The 15,945-nt window shown below is 47.9% G+C and overlaps 1 protein-coding gene across 2 annotated transcripts; it reads left to right on the plus strand.

Annotated features, from left to right (window-relative positions):
• The first annotated feature begins 202 nt into the window (after positions 1-202).
• Positions 203-7,601, plus strand: pwwp2b (PWWP domain containing 2B). 2 transcript variants are annotated; one of them, XM_083658118.1, is made up of 3 exons: positions 203-450; positions 2,928-4,662; positions 5,651-7,601. In XM_083658118.1, exons 1-2 carry the CDS (start codon positions 308-310, stop codon positions 4,660-4,662), a joined length of 1,878 nt encoding a protein of 625 aa, XP_083514244.1. In that variant the 5' UTR covers positions 203-307; the 3' UTR covers positions 5,651-7,601. The 2 variants fall into 2 exon arrangements, with proteins under 2 accessions (XP_083514244.1, XP_083514243.1); XM_083658117.1 differs by having other exon boundaries at positions 2,928-4,658.
• The last annotated feature ends 8,344 nt before the right edge of the window (positions 7,602-15,945 follow it).

A 15,945-nucleotide genomic window follows, 5' to 3' on the forward strand; every position in this document is an offset into this window, starting at 1 on the left:
AAAAGGCCATAATAATACTGAATGGTATGATGTGGTATGAAATAATTCCAAGTGAGCCAGAGGAAGGGTAGGCCTTCTTATCTCCAGACATTTCTGCTCCACTGTGCGTGTGTGTGTGCGTGATGTCAGCAGCGGTGGCAGTAGCTGTTGTAATTGACTTGGTGGGGGTGATGGCGTCATTTGGTGCCCTGGTGTAGCCTCCTGTGCTCCGATAGAGAAGGTGGAGAAGGGATCTTTGGCCGACGCGACCGTGGCTCCCTTGGCCGGGATCGAGCACCGCCGAGCCGGACACTTCACCCCGGGAAACATGGAGGCTGTAGCCGCCGAGGAGCTGCGGGCCGGCTCTCGGGTACCTGTCACTATCGATCAAATACTTAACGACACACTGGTGGTGACGCTGACCTATCTAGAAAGGAGCTACACGGGGATATTACTTGATTGCAGCAAAAAGTGAGTTGGTATTTCTTGATATTTCCCCCCCCTTCGACATTTATGTATGAAAATAATTTGCTAGCGCGCTAACCTCAGCTAACGGCTAATCTACGTTACCTTCCATGCTAACAAGTCGAAGCTAAGCGAGCTAGCCAGTGCTAACTGGGCCTCCATACATTAAAGGCAACATTGTAGCTGACAGGGTAGCTATCTTGCTAAGCTAACAGGCTAATGGAAAACCGTTCTCACTAGGCCATGCTGCGTTTTTTCAAATGCATTTCGTTATTTTGGGCAAATGGTAACGTGTCAAGAGATAGTGTCCGTCTACATACATTTTCACTGACTTCTCCTGAACAATGGCTAATGTCAGTGGGTTCATCTAATAGCTCATTGTTAGCCTAATCAAATTCAGAGCAGCTATAACGTATTCAGTAGAGAGTAGGCCTCGGTTGAACACCATTCTTTGTTGAATTATGCTTTTGATCTCATTATTCATCCACATAGTGTTACCTTGTGTACTTGGTCCCCATGAGGGCTGTTTCTAATCACATAATTTGAAACAGTGGCTCAGTTAACTGGAGAAGAAGCCCTCAAACCCAGGCACATTTGATCTGTACAAACAATGGGAAGTGTGTAACTAATAAAGACAGATCTTTGATTTGATGTTGTACCACTCTAATGCCTTTTCTTCAAATAACCTGGATCCAATAATCAGATCCAGTTTAGTACCTTGGGCTCGGTGTTTTGACAAAGGGAGGTTTTACTTGGCAGTAGGCAACAAGGCACCATCATGTTCAAATCAGAAAGCCATCAAAGTATATATGAGCTGTTGTAACACAATTGATGATATATATGCATCATGTCGTATCTGGCCCTCATGGTGTGTGTGTCACACTGTGGCATCAGTCACATGTACAGGCCTTGTGTTTCTGTTGGTACTGTGCACCTTAAAAGCCACTAGCTTTAGCCTATTTATAGACTTGCAGAATCAGAATCGGACCAGCTTTCCCTCTTTAGTATGCTTAGATGGGTTTTCATTTGAGCTCACGCTGTCCTGGGAATAACCCTCCCGAATGGGGAAAAAGCAGGCCTTGAATGACTTAAAAATAGGCCTATATTTCAGGCCTTGTCACTGACAAAATGTGAGTGCTTCTTCCTTTTTAATAGTTCATGGAAATGAATTTCCTGTCATTGTCTCTCCCACAGGGTTTTCATGTCACAACACAATCTCGGGCCTATCGTTCAGGCACATCTCCACATTACACCGTACAGTTACACACAGTGTGAAATGGCAACAGAGCATTGAGTCATGCCTGCTCATACTGTAGTGTATGCCATGTCCTTGTACTGTGCCTAGCGAGGACTGTTTGCCCCCCCCCGTCACAAACAGCACTGTTTGTCAATCACCGTGACGGCTAGTAATCATCCACTTTGAGAGACACATATTTCAAAGGTCTCGGGGTACTACTAGCCTCACCGTGAGACTATTATTATTGAGACGTGTTTGCCAAAATGCCAATTACTTCTCTTGGGGGATGAAGAGAGGTTCCCGAAACGTGCCCTAATTAATAATCTCAGGACACCTAAATCCCAGAGTAGACACGGATGTGAAAACAAAGTGAAATCTCCTGGCTCCCCTCCTCGCTGCTACATCCCTGAATCCCGAGTGATTCATGAGATTGTTTTTGTTCAGTCAGATGTTGGCGAGGGGGGGGGCTTCCTGGGCATCCTGTAGCCTCTTTGTCTGCTGTCTCTTGACTAAAGCAGCACAGCCATGTTGCTGCCTGCCTGCCTGCCTGCCTGCCAGCCACCTTTCAAAGACTCCGTGGAGGCTGAGCCTTCCTTGGACACGTCTGCAGGTCCCATGCCGTGAAGAGAGAGGGAACATGTGAATCCACTCAGAAGCACAGATAGAGCAGCACACACACACACACACACACACACACACACACACACACACACACACTCGGGCTCTCTTTTTGTGTTGCCAGAGGCAGCAGGGTAGACAACAGCCTGCCTGCTGGTGTTGTGTTCCCCCCAACCCCCCACACTTAAAGAATGTTTCGGCATACAGGTGACAAGGGAGAGCAGAGCGCTATCAGTAACCAAATGGGCACCAGTTCAGAGCCAAGCAAAATGGTCAAATAGATTTCTCCAGTCAAGAGCCTGCAGTCTGAGCCACTTAAGCAGCGATGGTTTTTGAACGGCTTTTACCGCTCTTGTCTCCTTTGGCCTAATTGCAACAGCAGATTTGATTTATGCCTTAAGTGATCCAGGGCGGAGGGTCAAATACACAGAGGACAGTAATGTTGTTGTGGGGGAACTTGCTCAACTTAAGCGTTTGAGAAATGCATGTCATGTGCAACGACAATGTTTGTGTGGCTCGTTAGCTTGCGTGAACTTCACGCTACCGCTCTCCGAATGACCTGTGTGAGCCACGGCACACTCATTAATATGTTCATTGTTGCTTTTTTCTCTCTCTCTCTCTCTCTTAGAACTGGGCTGTTCTGCCTACCAGATGTCATGTTAAAATCGGAGGAATGCCCAATGTCCAAATCGGCGTGTGAACTCACTGAAGTTGTGTGCGTGGAGCCAGTATCTCCGAGCCAGACTTCACACAGACCAAAGGATGAAAACACTCTTCCTGATGGCGGCGTATCGAGTGCGCCTCTTCTTCCCTGCCCTGTGCCCACGCCGGTGCCAGCTGGACAGAATCCTTACCCTCCTTATTTTGAAGGAGCCCCCTTCCCGCAGCCTCTGTGGGTGCGCCACAGCTACAGCCAATGGGTACCTCAGCCCCCGCCGCGGCCCGTCAAAAGGAGGAAGAGGCGGACGCAGCAGCCCGGCCGCATGACCATGAGCACCATCCGCTTGCGGCCGCGGCAGGTGCTGTGTGAAAAGTGCAAGAACACGGTGAACAACAGCGACGAGGACAGCAAAGACGGCATGAGCAGCAACACCAAGGCCTCGAGGAAAGAGAACGCGCCGCACAGCGACGACGACGACGCCAAGGACGGCCCCTCGAAGGAGGCGAGCAAAGAGGATGGGGTCGCAGCCAAGGACACTAAAAGACGGGGGAACGGCACTGGCTTGGACTGCAAGCGCCTCAGGAAGGACAAGAGGGGGGAACCGGAGGGGGAGAAGTTCCTCGGAGGTGACGTGATCCCTCACAGTCCCGTCATCAAAATCTCCTACAGCACTCCACAGGGCAAGGGGGAGGTCATAAAGATCCCCTCGCGAGTCCACGGCTCGGTCAAGCCGTTCTGTCCCAAACAGCTGGTGCAGAATGGCTTGGCTCGCAACGGCAAGGTGCCCTCTGACCCCACCAAGGAGCAACGGCACATCCTAGACGCCACGAGGTCGGGCCTCACCGTGTCCATTCCCAAACTCAAACTGACCAGGCCGTTCACCACCGTGGGTCAGGACCTGCCGTCCCCAAAGATCCGCCTGAGGCCCCCCGAGAGGGAGGGCGAGGAGGGCGTGGTGGAGTACGAGGCGGAGCTGGTGGGAGGCACCAGGAGACGAAGCCCCCGGGTGCCCGGTCCCTGTCTCCCCCACTCCGAGGACTCTGGGCAGGGCAAGAACTCTCTGGAGCTGTGGTCGGGCAGCTCGGGGGAGGAGGCCGAACGGGGCCACAGCGACCTCACCCTGCTCATCAACTTCCGCAAGCGCAAGGCGGACTCCTCCAGCCTGTCGGTGTGCAGCAGCGACAGTCTCGACGAATCCAAGTCCTTCAGCTCCGACGGCACCTCGCCGGAGCTGTGCGACCTGGCGCCCGGCGAGGACCTCTCGTCGGTCACCTCGTCGTCCGTCCCCTCCTCGCGGGACGACAGCAAGACGGTGCCGCCGCTGACGGTGCGCCTGCACACGCGCAGCATGACCAAGTGCGTGACGGAGGAGGGCCACGCCGTGGCGGTGGGCGACATCGTGTGGGGCAAGATCCACGGCTTCCCCTGGTGGCCGGCGCGCGTCCTCAGCATCAGCGGCAGCCGCAAGCAGGAGACGGCCAGCTGCGAGGCGCAGTGGCCCGAGGCCAAGGTGGCCTGGTTCGGCTCGCCCACCACCTCGCAGCTCTCCGTGGCCAAACTGTCGCCCTTCCGAGAGTTCTTCAGGTCCCGCTTCAATCGCAAGAAGAAAGGGATGTACCGGAGGGCCATCCTGGAGGCGGCCAAGGCCGTCGGCCACGTGGGCCCGGAGATCACCTCGCTGCTCTCCCACTGCGAAACGTAGGTCAGTCCACCGTAGTCCAGACCTCCAGGCCGGGTGGTTTTGCCATACCCACCATTATAGTTTGTTTTTTTAATCTGGTACCGTGCTTTGGAAGACCTAAGCTGGGTCTAAACTTGAGGGAATGTGAGATGATTGAAGATGATTATGCACCCGGATGTTTATCTTTTACAGCTATGTTTATGTCATGAAAAACTTTCTGAAACGTCAACTCTGTGGCACTTTTCTTTTAAGTTAAGCTGTGAATTCAGAAGGGCAAACCAAGCTCATTAAAATCAGTTATAATGAATAGAAGAGCCTTGACTCCGTTAACAAAAATAACTTATCGGCCACTCTGCAAAATTCAGAAACTCCAACAAACGCATTTAACCAAACTACAAGAGCATAATAAAAGCAATATCCAGTTATCAGTCGATTTGAGTTTTCAGTCATGTCTCAAAACACTCGACAATGTCATACTATGGCTCGATCTGTAGGCTATGCCAAGCTTGTTCCCCTGGTTTTCCGGTGTGTTGACCCTTGGTAGCCAAGCAGCAGGCCCTTAACACACACTCAAAGGTTAAATATTGTCTCTGGATGATATGAGGGACAGACAGGGCAGTTCCCACCCCTCCTTGTTGACTCTGTTATGGGGCTCAATAGCCGAGGCAGAGGCAGGCAGGCCGTGAATTCAGCCAGAATCCAACACAGTTAAGAGATTATGATTTGTGCCTATATTTGGTGCTTTTTCCAGAGATCATAGAAAGGGAAGCTTCTTTCGCCCTGCGCCGTCAGCTGCACTGAGGTTTCAACAAGCCGCGAATTAGCTGACATGCACATTGTCGCTCAATTGTACCCCTCCGAAACCGCCAAGCGTAACTCACAGCGCTCCATAATCTTCAGATGGCTAGCGAGATGGCTCTCTCTCTACATTGGGAAATATGACCTTCTCCATTTTGTTCATTTCTCTTTACTCCATGTTTTCTCTTCTTCTCCCCCTCTCTCTGTGTAGAGGCTGAGGATCGAAGCGAGGTCTCCAAGGTTTTTCTGAACTCTCAGACTCTGTCATCAAGACCCAGGAGGGACGTACGTGCGGTTGCCACGGCTACTATTTATACGCCGCGTTTTTTTTCCAATTTTTTTTTTGAGAAGGCTAGAAAAAAATGGCCACCAAGGTGGAGCGTTATTGAGACTGAATAAGGGAGCAAAAAAAAAAAAAGACCAGGCATCTCAATGGTCTATTCTGAACGAAACTATTCCTCTCCTTTTTTTTTTTTTTCTAGATTTAAACCATTTCAAATAGAGCCGAGTAACGACGACGACGACACTACAAGAAACCCGAATGTATTTATTATCTGTAACGGTTTATTATTATCCATGGAGTCCACCTTTATATACCTGCAATCCCGCAAAACACCTCCTGTTCTGCTGCTGTCATGTTACGGTCCTCCTCAACTGCCGATTTGGGTTTACCGCGAGGTTACCGACTCGTCCAATCAGAGGAACCCGGTGGCGTCTGTCTGGTCCCCAGTGCCCATCTTCTACAACTACTACGGCAAACCTGAAACCCACCCACCTCCCAGCAGGAAAGGACCCCCCCAGACCTTTTTACCGTGGTTTTGAAAAAGTCTTAGTGTGAATCCCCCCTTTTTACTTTTCCGGATCTGAAAATGTGAACTGGCTCCGTGCAGAGACAGTAGTGACTGTTCCACTGGCTTTCCCGCAGAGACAGTAGTGACTGTTCCACTGGCTCCGTGCAGAGACAGTAGTGACTGTTCCACTGGCTCCCTGCAGAGACAGTAGTGACTGTTCCAGACCTTCTAGCGATCACAGTGTTCCATCCTCGTAGCCAGCCTTCTGTGTCACTAGTTGGATTATGTGGATGTATTTATACTGAGCTCTCGATCTTCTCCAAAATCATTTTGTGTGTCTCTTCCATTTCATTTTTTTTTTTTTTTTTTTTTAACGTAGAGGACCCTTTAGAAGTGTGACAGTGGGGTCAGCGAAAGATCCCACCCCCCCCCCCTTTTTTCCTGAAATTAATTTCTATACATCACTTTAATTATTTAATGCATCACGTTTAAAGAAGAAGCACTTTATCTGTACCTTGGTGGCCTGCTGTAAGCTCACTGTCCGAAAAAAAACACTAGCGCGAGATACAGCCTTGATAGGCAGCAGGGGAGTTTCAAATGTCTTCGTGGTTTTGACTATCCATGGCCTTGGAGATATGGGGAAAAAAAAAAAAAATCTTGTTTTATTTTATTGTATATGATGATGATGATAATTCGGGGACACCAGATACCGGACACCTGTTGCGGCTTGTTGTGTACACTGTATTCTCGCATTTGACTTGGGCGTGTTTCTCTCTCTCTCAGCTTATACCTACCACAACCACACACTACAAAAACATATATATATAATAATCCACATTTAATGTTTCCACTGGAGAAAAATTTGGACAAGAAATGTGTCAAACTCCCCCTATGCATCATCAGTTAAAGCTTTATGAGTGACTTTGGGTCAAAAAAAAATGCTGTAAGAATACTGTGAATTCAACTTCTGAGTGTGCAGAGGGGGAAAAGAGTTCCGAGGGGGCGGGGCTGGGTGGCGGCGGGGGGCAAACTCACTACTAGTAAGAGCCTGCAGTCATCGAGTCATCCGGCAAAGCAGACTGCAGAGCTGACCTTTAGTGACCTTTGGGTTGAAAGCAGCACTGTTGGAACGGGGGAGAGGGGGGGGGGGGGGGGGGGCAGCAGCGGCGAAGGCACAGACCATGGCTAGTCTAGCACAGCCCGTTAGCCTAGCCTCTATATGAAACACTGCAGATTGCACACAGTCATGCCCCAGCCAACCAGCCGGTCTCCTTTCTGTCTGTCTGGGAACGCTTTGTTCTAATTGGTAGACCCTTTTCACCGGGGCCATTTTGTGTCGAAAAGGCAGGGTAAACACAGGCGCAAGCAAAACACTAATGAGGGTTTCCAACTTCCCCGATTGGAAGCTGGAAACCCTCATTAGTGTTTTTGCTTGCGCCTGTGTTTAGTACCCTGCCTTTTCGACACAAAATGGCCCCCGTGAAAAGGGTCTATAGTCAGGAGAGAGGGGGTGTAAGGGTCGAGAGTAAGTAACGCACCCCTCCCGTTTTGGGAATCAGTGGTTTGGCCGCGTTTAGCGTGGAGCCCAGCTAGTTTCCATTCAGACAGGCAGGAGACGCCCCCCCTCCCTCCACTGCCCCCCCCCCCCCCTTAATGTATGATAGAGAGGTAAACGGTCATCAGGAAATTCCCGTGTATGAGCAACATGGCTACTGTTGTTGCCCACGTTGGTCAATGTTATTGGCTACTTTTTTTTTGTTTAGTTTTTTTTACGTGTACTGTACATAAAATAAAATATACAAGCAATATCCGTTGCTGTTGTCATTCGGCTCACTCTGTTAACGCCTGCTCGCTCGGAAAGAAATGGTTTCACTTAGCTGCTGTAGTAGTTGCCTTTGCGAGTTTTCTGTGAACGTGGCCAAAAGAGCCAGGAGGCGGAGCCGGAAGACATCTTTTTACTAGATCAACATCATGATGATGAGGTAAAAGAGCCAGGAGGCGGAGCCGGAAGACATCTTTTTACTAGATCAACATCATGATTGGGTAAAAGGTGCCGAGTGGCAAAAATAAGGTGCGAAGTGGACAAAAGCTAAAAGGGAGCAGATATTGTTGGCCGTCTTTAGTTCTATTCAATCATGTTGATGTACAAAATTACCTTTTCCCTCCATCTCATCCTCTGGTTCCTGAAATATGTGGGGAATAATTAATTTAATTGGATATACATATATATATATGTGTGTATATATATATATATGTCTGTAATATTTATTGTATGCCTCAGCAAAACCATCCATTTACAATTTTCTTATTACCATAGTGGTTAGGAATAGCAAGGTTATTATTGCATTGGTCATGCTCTAGTCTTTTAGTGTTTGTTTGACCTCTGAAAAACATTTCCTGTTTGTTCTCTTTTACCCCCTTTTTTGCCCGAAACGGCAGAAATGGTCTTATCAGTGTTCAGCCTTCAGACTTTGCATATTTATTCCTCTTTAGAAGCTCTGTGGCTAAACTCGTGTCTAGACATGGCCCCTGGTCTGTTTCAGGTTATAACTCAACAGCTTGTCCTCTACGTTCTCTCTTCGGTCACATGCTCGCCGTCCTATTCCAAGTTCAAGTTTATTTATTTATATAAGCTGGGCCTAATTCACGAGCTGCTCAGAGGACTTAAATTACACATGCTCAGATTTAGTAACTACTTGACTTGACTTTATTATAGGGGTGTAACATGCTTTCCCCCCCCCCCTATCTGTCTGTCCTGATTTGACATGTCATAATAATCTAAACCCATTGGCAAAGGGTTTTTTTTTTATCAGACATGACCTTAGTGCTGTTAGTAGATCTTTTGTGTGCAAATGGAACCCTTTGACCGGGGCCATGTTGGTGCCATACTGAGCTGTACAGGGCCACACAAATTAAACTGGAATGGCACCAAAACTCCCTATCTGCTCTTCAGTCGGCCATACGCTGTCCTCACACCACTCCACTTCAGCTGTCACTCATCACTGGCTGCATCACCAGTGTTGATTCATAGCCCATGTGTCATGGTGTCATAAATAGGAGTGGGTCTGTCTGTGTGTGTGTATTGCATAACTCGTATGTACGTACACCTCAGCGCTTTGCCCAGTGAAGGTCAGGTGACCCTGGAGTCTTCATATCTCCTGATCAGATGGTTTCAGCTGTAGATCCCCTCCCCCATCACGCCTGCTCTCCTCTCATACCTCTGACCTGGCCTTGTCTCCTGCCAGAACATTTCCTAACTCTCCAGTCGATTTCCGTTGGACGAGCTGCTGCAAATAGCATGAGCTGATTAGCAGGGATGGGCCGATCCAGGGTGTGCTACTGTATTACAAAGTCAATGCTGCCTTCCGCAAGATCAACACTGCTCCTAATGTGCAGTATTTCTGTAAGACTTTTACTGCCATATAGAACAAAATGGTCGTAATATATATACTGAACAAAAATACACTTTGGTTTTTGCTCCCATTTTTCATGAGTTGAAATGAATGAAGACTTTTTCTATGCACACAAAAGGATTACTTCTCTCAAATCTGGCCCATAAATTGGTTTAAATCCATGTTAGTGAGCACTTTTCCTTAGCTGAAATAATCCATCCACCTGACAGGTGTGGCATTTCAAACAGCATGCCTATTCACCTTATTCACCACGCCCACTTTTTCTCTCTTCCGCGTTCAACGCAAACGTATTTGTTCTTCCGGTTCAGCGCTAGTTGCTTTCTGTGGCTAATATTAGCCACTAGTTAGTTATGTGGCAGTAAAATGCCACTGAATGACCAAATTGATATAACCTTTAACCATTTCGAGTAACACTGTTTCCATACGGATCACCAGCGTTAGTTTGTTGTTTATAACGTGGCTATATTCATAACATTTCTATCTCGGATGCGTTATTTCGAATCGCACATAGGTTACGCTAAAACGCACATAGGTTACGCCTCGAATCGCACGCAACCTATGTGGGTTTCAGGACGCAACAGCCTCGACTCCACTAACGTCATCTTTAGAGCACAATATTCCTGGAATGCAAGTTTAACTAAACAGTTACATGTCCTCTGCATTCTACATAAAATTAAGATATTACGGGTTGTTTTATTTTGTATGTTACATACGTATTGGCCAAGATATGTTAGTTTATGGGGGAGTAATTTTGTCACTTTAGGAGCGGAGTGTGCGCGGCCATTTTGCCTGCGGGGTTTTTGGCAAGTCAAAACGGAAATACTATTACGAAATGACGTAATGCGGAAGCGTCCATGTGTGGGCAAAGAATAAGGTGAATAGCACAGGTGTGTCTTGGGGCTGGTCACAATAAAAGGCCAGTCTAAAATGTGCAGTTTGATCACACACAACACAATGACACAGATTGTGAGGGAACATGCTGACTGTCTGCACGAATGTCCACCAGAGCCGTTGCCCGTGAGTTGAATATTCATTTCACGACCATAAGCCGCCTTCAAATGGAACGTGTGGTTATGACATGGTTACGACATGGGAAGTCGCTGACACTAGTGACACTGACACTAGTGACAATAGGTTTTGTTCATCTGAGCCCTTTTATGTCCCCACCACTTTTCAACACCAAGCGACGTCCTTGATCCACCTGACAGGTGTGACATATCATTATTGCACGTGTGCCATGAGGAGCAGGGGCGGATCTACTGGGGTGGCAGCTGCCCCCCCCCCCCCCCCCCCCCCCCCTATAAAAATGGCCGTGCCACCGCAGAAAAGTTGGAAATAACATAATAACAAGACCTAAGGCATCCATTGGTACCATGTAAGGGCCTGTGTCCATCTAGCGTCTTTTTCCGACCGTTAAACGCTGGGGAGCGCTGATCCCAGCGCACAATATGCAAGGAAGCAGTCTTTGCTTTACTTGAAAGTAACGTTAGCTCAGTGCGGTAGCTAGCTTGATAGCTGACAGCTAACATTAGCAAACAACACACATACAGTGATTTAGCTCAACATCACCAGAAATATTAAGTGTCTAGCCAATCTGCTCCCACAATTGAGCCTTTCTGTCTCTGTTGCGATAGATTTTCCATATGATTAGTTGCCAGAAAAGGAGCAGCCGACAACAGCGTCTTTCTGAAAAGTTAAAATATTTTCAGCTGGAAGCGCTGGGAGTCGGGCGCACAAAAACGGCGGAGCGCTGTGAAAATAGACGCTTGGACGCAGCAGAGCACTTTCTCTAGACGTCCGTGTGCGCCCGCATACGCTCGATCCTCATTGGAAACAACTGAAAAAAGACGCCGGACCTGATGAAAAGACGCTAGGTGGACACAGGCTAGGGTGACCAGACGTCCCCGATTTTCGGGGACAGTCCCCGATTTCGGTGCTCTGTCCCCGGCTGGAGCTGTCCCCGAAAATGTCCCCGATTTTGGCCACAAAGTCAAATAATAATACTGGCAAGAAACTCGATAACAGAGCATTTGCGGCACCACAAAAGGCTGTCGTTGTGCAAAGTGCTGCCTGTGTGTGACAGAGTAGGCTAGATCACAGAGTAGATGTTCTCCCTCTGCCCGTGCCGTGGTTTTCCCAGGACCCAGCCGCCCGCAACTGAAGCGGCCCCAGAGGTGGCGAACGAGAGTTAGCGTCTGCTTGCTGCTTTTGCTACCGTCCTTGTTTACCGGACCCCATTCAGCGGGTTATCCATCCCAGTTGTTTTGAATAGTTAAAAGTACAGTAAAACTATCTGGTAAGTAAGTGCAGTAACATTTTTATGTACACCAAACTCCATTGAAAAAAATGGCAATTTTTAACATGATTGGCGATGGATCATTGTTATCTAGTCATTAGCCTACTGTTCCCTAAATTGACCTTCAGCCATCAAAACTTTGATAACCCCTGGTTTAAATTAACACAATAGGTCATATTTATCTCTAGATTACAATTTTAATCATTAAAATTGCCTTTTAGTATTAACATGATTTTTTTAATTATTTTGTCAGCATTTAATATTAAATTAGCAGTTAATATGGTCATGTGGCCATTGAATACTTGAAACTGGTGAGCGACACCCTAAACTCAAGGAAAGTGTTTACTGAGGTAATAAATCACTACTGTAACGTTTTTGTTTTGTGGAAATAAATTATCCACCAGTTGGTGAGGTCAAAGAGAGAAGTTGTCCCTCTCTTCCTGCCACTCTACACAATACACCAGTAGCCTATACCCCAGTAGCCTATTTCCCATGAATTACCTAGGCTGTCTAATTTGTGGTAAAATGTGCCAGATAACTGCTTCTTTTTCAATTGTTTCAAAATCACAAAGTTCTTCATAGATCTAGCCTCTTACTTTTGCTCTCAAAGTGCACCAGATTTATGCATTTTACTGTAAAATGTACACAATTTTCGAAAAGCCGGGGGGCACAGCCCCCCCTGCTCCCCCCTAGCGGACCAGAAAATGACCCCGATTTTCATTTGAGAAATCTGGTCACCTTAACACAGGCCCTAATGCAATGTATCAACACTCAGCCTACAAAGACATGTTTTCATGCAGGGGATGAACATCTCAGGGATCTCCATGTTAGAGGGGCCACCTAGGGGCCACATAAGATGCATGGGAAGGGGGGGGGGGGCGGAGGGGCACATCTTGTCGAGGGGGGGTGGGGGATCCAGAATTCCTAGCAGCACCCCTGCAAACAGCATCCAGACCTCCACGATGGGACACTAAGTAAAGTAAAGCAAAGTAAAGTCCCACAATGTGTGAAATTTGTTCTCCGCATTTGACCCATCCCCTGGGGGAGCGGTGAGCGGCAGCGTGCGCCGCGCTCGGGAATCACATGGTGATCTAACCCCCCAATTCCAACCCTTTGATGCTGAGTGCCAAGCAGGGAGGCAACGGGTCCCATTTTTACAGTCTTTGGTATGACTCGGCCGGGGATCGAACTCACGACCTCCCAGTCTCAGGGCGGACACTCAGACCACAAGGCCACTGAGCTGGTATAGAACTAGAACTCCCCATAGAAGGCCATGCAATCCTTTGAGGTGGGTCAGCAGCTCCTTAAGGCAGGGTGGGGTGTCGGCTTCATTGCCATTTTTACAGACTGAAACTATTGAGTAAACTACTCCCACGCATCACAGTGGAATGGTTTCTCTGGCCAGACATCTGTTTCTTAAAAAGCCTTCAAAAACCTGTGGAAGAAGAACCTCCTCCCGCCATAACAGGGAACGACAACATTCACTGTCCGCTTTTACGGTTTTAAATAAAAAAGGCCCCGATGGAAGTGGAAAACCGCTTAATAAACAGTTTGACATTTACAACCGGTTTATGCCTCTCTGTGTTTATGACAGTTGGTTTTGGTTAGTGTTATGTCTGTTCTGTTCTGTTCCTCCCGCAGGCTAAAAGTCCTCGTTGCCATCTGAGGACTGTGTTTGGCCCAGTGGCTGTTGCCTAGTGTCCATCCCCCACACTGTGCAGGTGAGGCTGGGGGGAAGGAATGCGGGCGCGCCACATTTTCTCAAGCTAGCTGTGAGCCTTGTGCTTGATCCAGCCAGCTAGGCTACACACTCCTTAACCCACACGTACGCACACACACACACACACACACACACACACACACACACATACACAAAATGCAACAAAGAAACAGTGTGTTCGCTGGGAAGACCTGCAGGCAGGAGAGCGGTGACCATTGAGGATAGATTTGTTACGCTGGGGGGCAATTTTCATTGAAGTGTAGCCAACGTTCAGTTCCACTGTGGATCTCCTGGCTGTCAGTGCACATACTGTAGGGGGGAAAAAACAAAATGTCTGCTCCCATTAGGCTTGGTTCGTTTCACAACGGACATTTTTACATCCATATTCCAATAGAGATACCAGAGATTCCTTTCCCTTTTTTTTTTGAGGTTGCACATGTAAAAGCCATATTATCCTGCCAGAGATGTGATACGATATGATATCTGGGTTATGCTTTATTCATCCATACTAGAATATGCATGGTTTGGATATGAAGCAGCTTTATTCTGAATGACCTTAACCATGAGATGAGCTAGTACCCTGAATACTCTATGAATACTGGAACAGAGCCATCAGGTAGAAGAGTGTAAGCCCAGGACTCTCCACGCAGGTGTAGTAGGGGTGGTGGTGGTGGTGGTGCAGGTCCCTGCAAAGTAGGCCATCTGCCTGCCCCGACCGTGAAGAGGAAACAGGCTAATTGCATTTGGGTCTTTAAATCTACAGCTCCTGGCTCAGCAGCATGTACCAACCAGTCCCCGCAGACAGAGCAGGATGGGAACAACTGCCCTGCACTGTTGATATGAAAACACACACGTATGTACACACACTGATATGAAAACACACACGTATGTACACACACTACACACAACAAACACAGCTCTGGATCTTGGTAATCTCTGTGCTTCCTGAGCGTGACATCAAAACTGCAGCATTCATCCTCGTGCGCTGATGTCTGCACCCCGGCTTCACTCACTCCTTTCACACCCTGATCCCCTCACGTCCATAGATGTGGACATGCGTGCACACACAGTTGCAGGCAGCCATGGCCGTAGCCACTGGGTTTGAGAAATACAGAGGCCATTTTAGCGCACCGTGGGGGGCCCCCCTGTTAGATTTTGTTTTCCATTTTAAAGTAAAACGCTTCAATCTGGTGCACTTTGAGAGCAAAATTAAGAGGCTAGATCTACAAAGAACTACAGACATCATGTTAGATTAATATCCTCTTTACTGTGCTGTTGCTTTACAATGATACCAAAAATAAATGTCTGCCCACATAATATATATTCTGCATACATACACAAACATCACTTACAGGGGAGTTACTTACCCATTCACTTCAATAGAACTGTCCCCAAAGTCTAGCCCCAATCTAGCCTCAATGCAAAATCTGAATGTTGTGAGTTATCTCTCTTCCTTCTATAGCACACAGAGAGGAAGCAAATTGTTGCATTTCTGATCAACTATGTCATATATCATGTTATTTATGAGGGCTTTAAAACATCAATGACAGATGAATCTGGGGCCGTTTTTCAATTTTTCAAAATAAATGTCTTTGAAAATGCCGAGGTCATGACCTCCGTGTCCTCAATGCTAGTTACGGGCATGGTTGCAGCACTCCTTCCCTAGCATGCACTGCATGTGGAGCAGCACATCTCCTTCATGGATCAGTCCTCTGCAGCATGTGGAGCAGCACTGCTCCTTCATGGATCAGTCCTCTGCAGCATGTGGAGCAGCACTGCTCCTTCATGGACCAGTGCAGCGTAAATGTGGGACAGATAGGGAGGCACATGGCAGTGGGATGCTGTGTGCAATTACTGCTAATGACATGCCTCCATGCAAGCTGTGTCCATAATTAACCGTGGGCCTTGTGTGGAGAAGAAGACGCTCCGAGGAACAACAGACGCGGTGCTGAGCTAAGAGCTGCACTCAGCCCAGGCTAGAGAGGAAGCTAACCTGCCTCGACGTTCCGGCAACATGTCTGCGACCGCAGATTAGGCCATGTTGGGTGGTCCGGGTGTCAAGGAGTTAGTAACATGATGCGGATGCTAATGGAGCTGTTGTCCGGAACTCGGGGGGCTTACTCAAGAGGGTGCGGCGCGGTGCTCCAGAATGTTTGTATGGCAGGGTCAGGTCAGCGTCAGTTACTGTATAACTGGATGTTGACTGTGCGATTTGCGAAATACCTGCAACAACTGTGATTTTTTTTGCACAATAGACATTGTCCTCGGACTGATTAGGAATATGAT

This window comes from Poromitra crassiceps, assembly GCF_964638095.1.
Source record: "Poromitra crassiceps genome assembly, chromosome: 22".
Classification (NCBI taxonomy): domain Eukaryota; kingdom Metazoa; phylum Chordata; class Actinopteri; order Beryciformes; family Melamphaidae; genus Poromitra; species Poromitra crassiceps.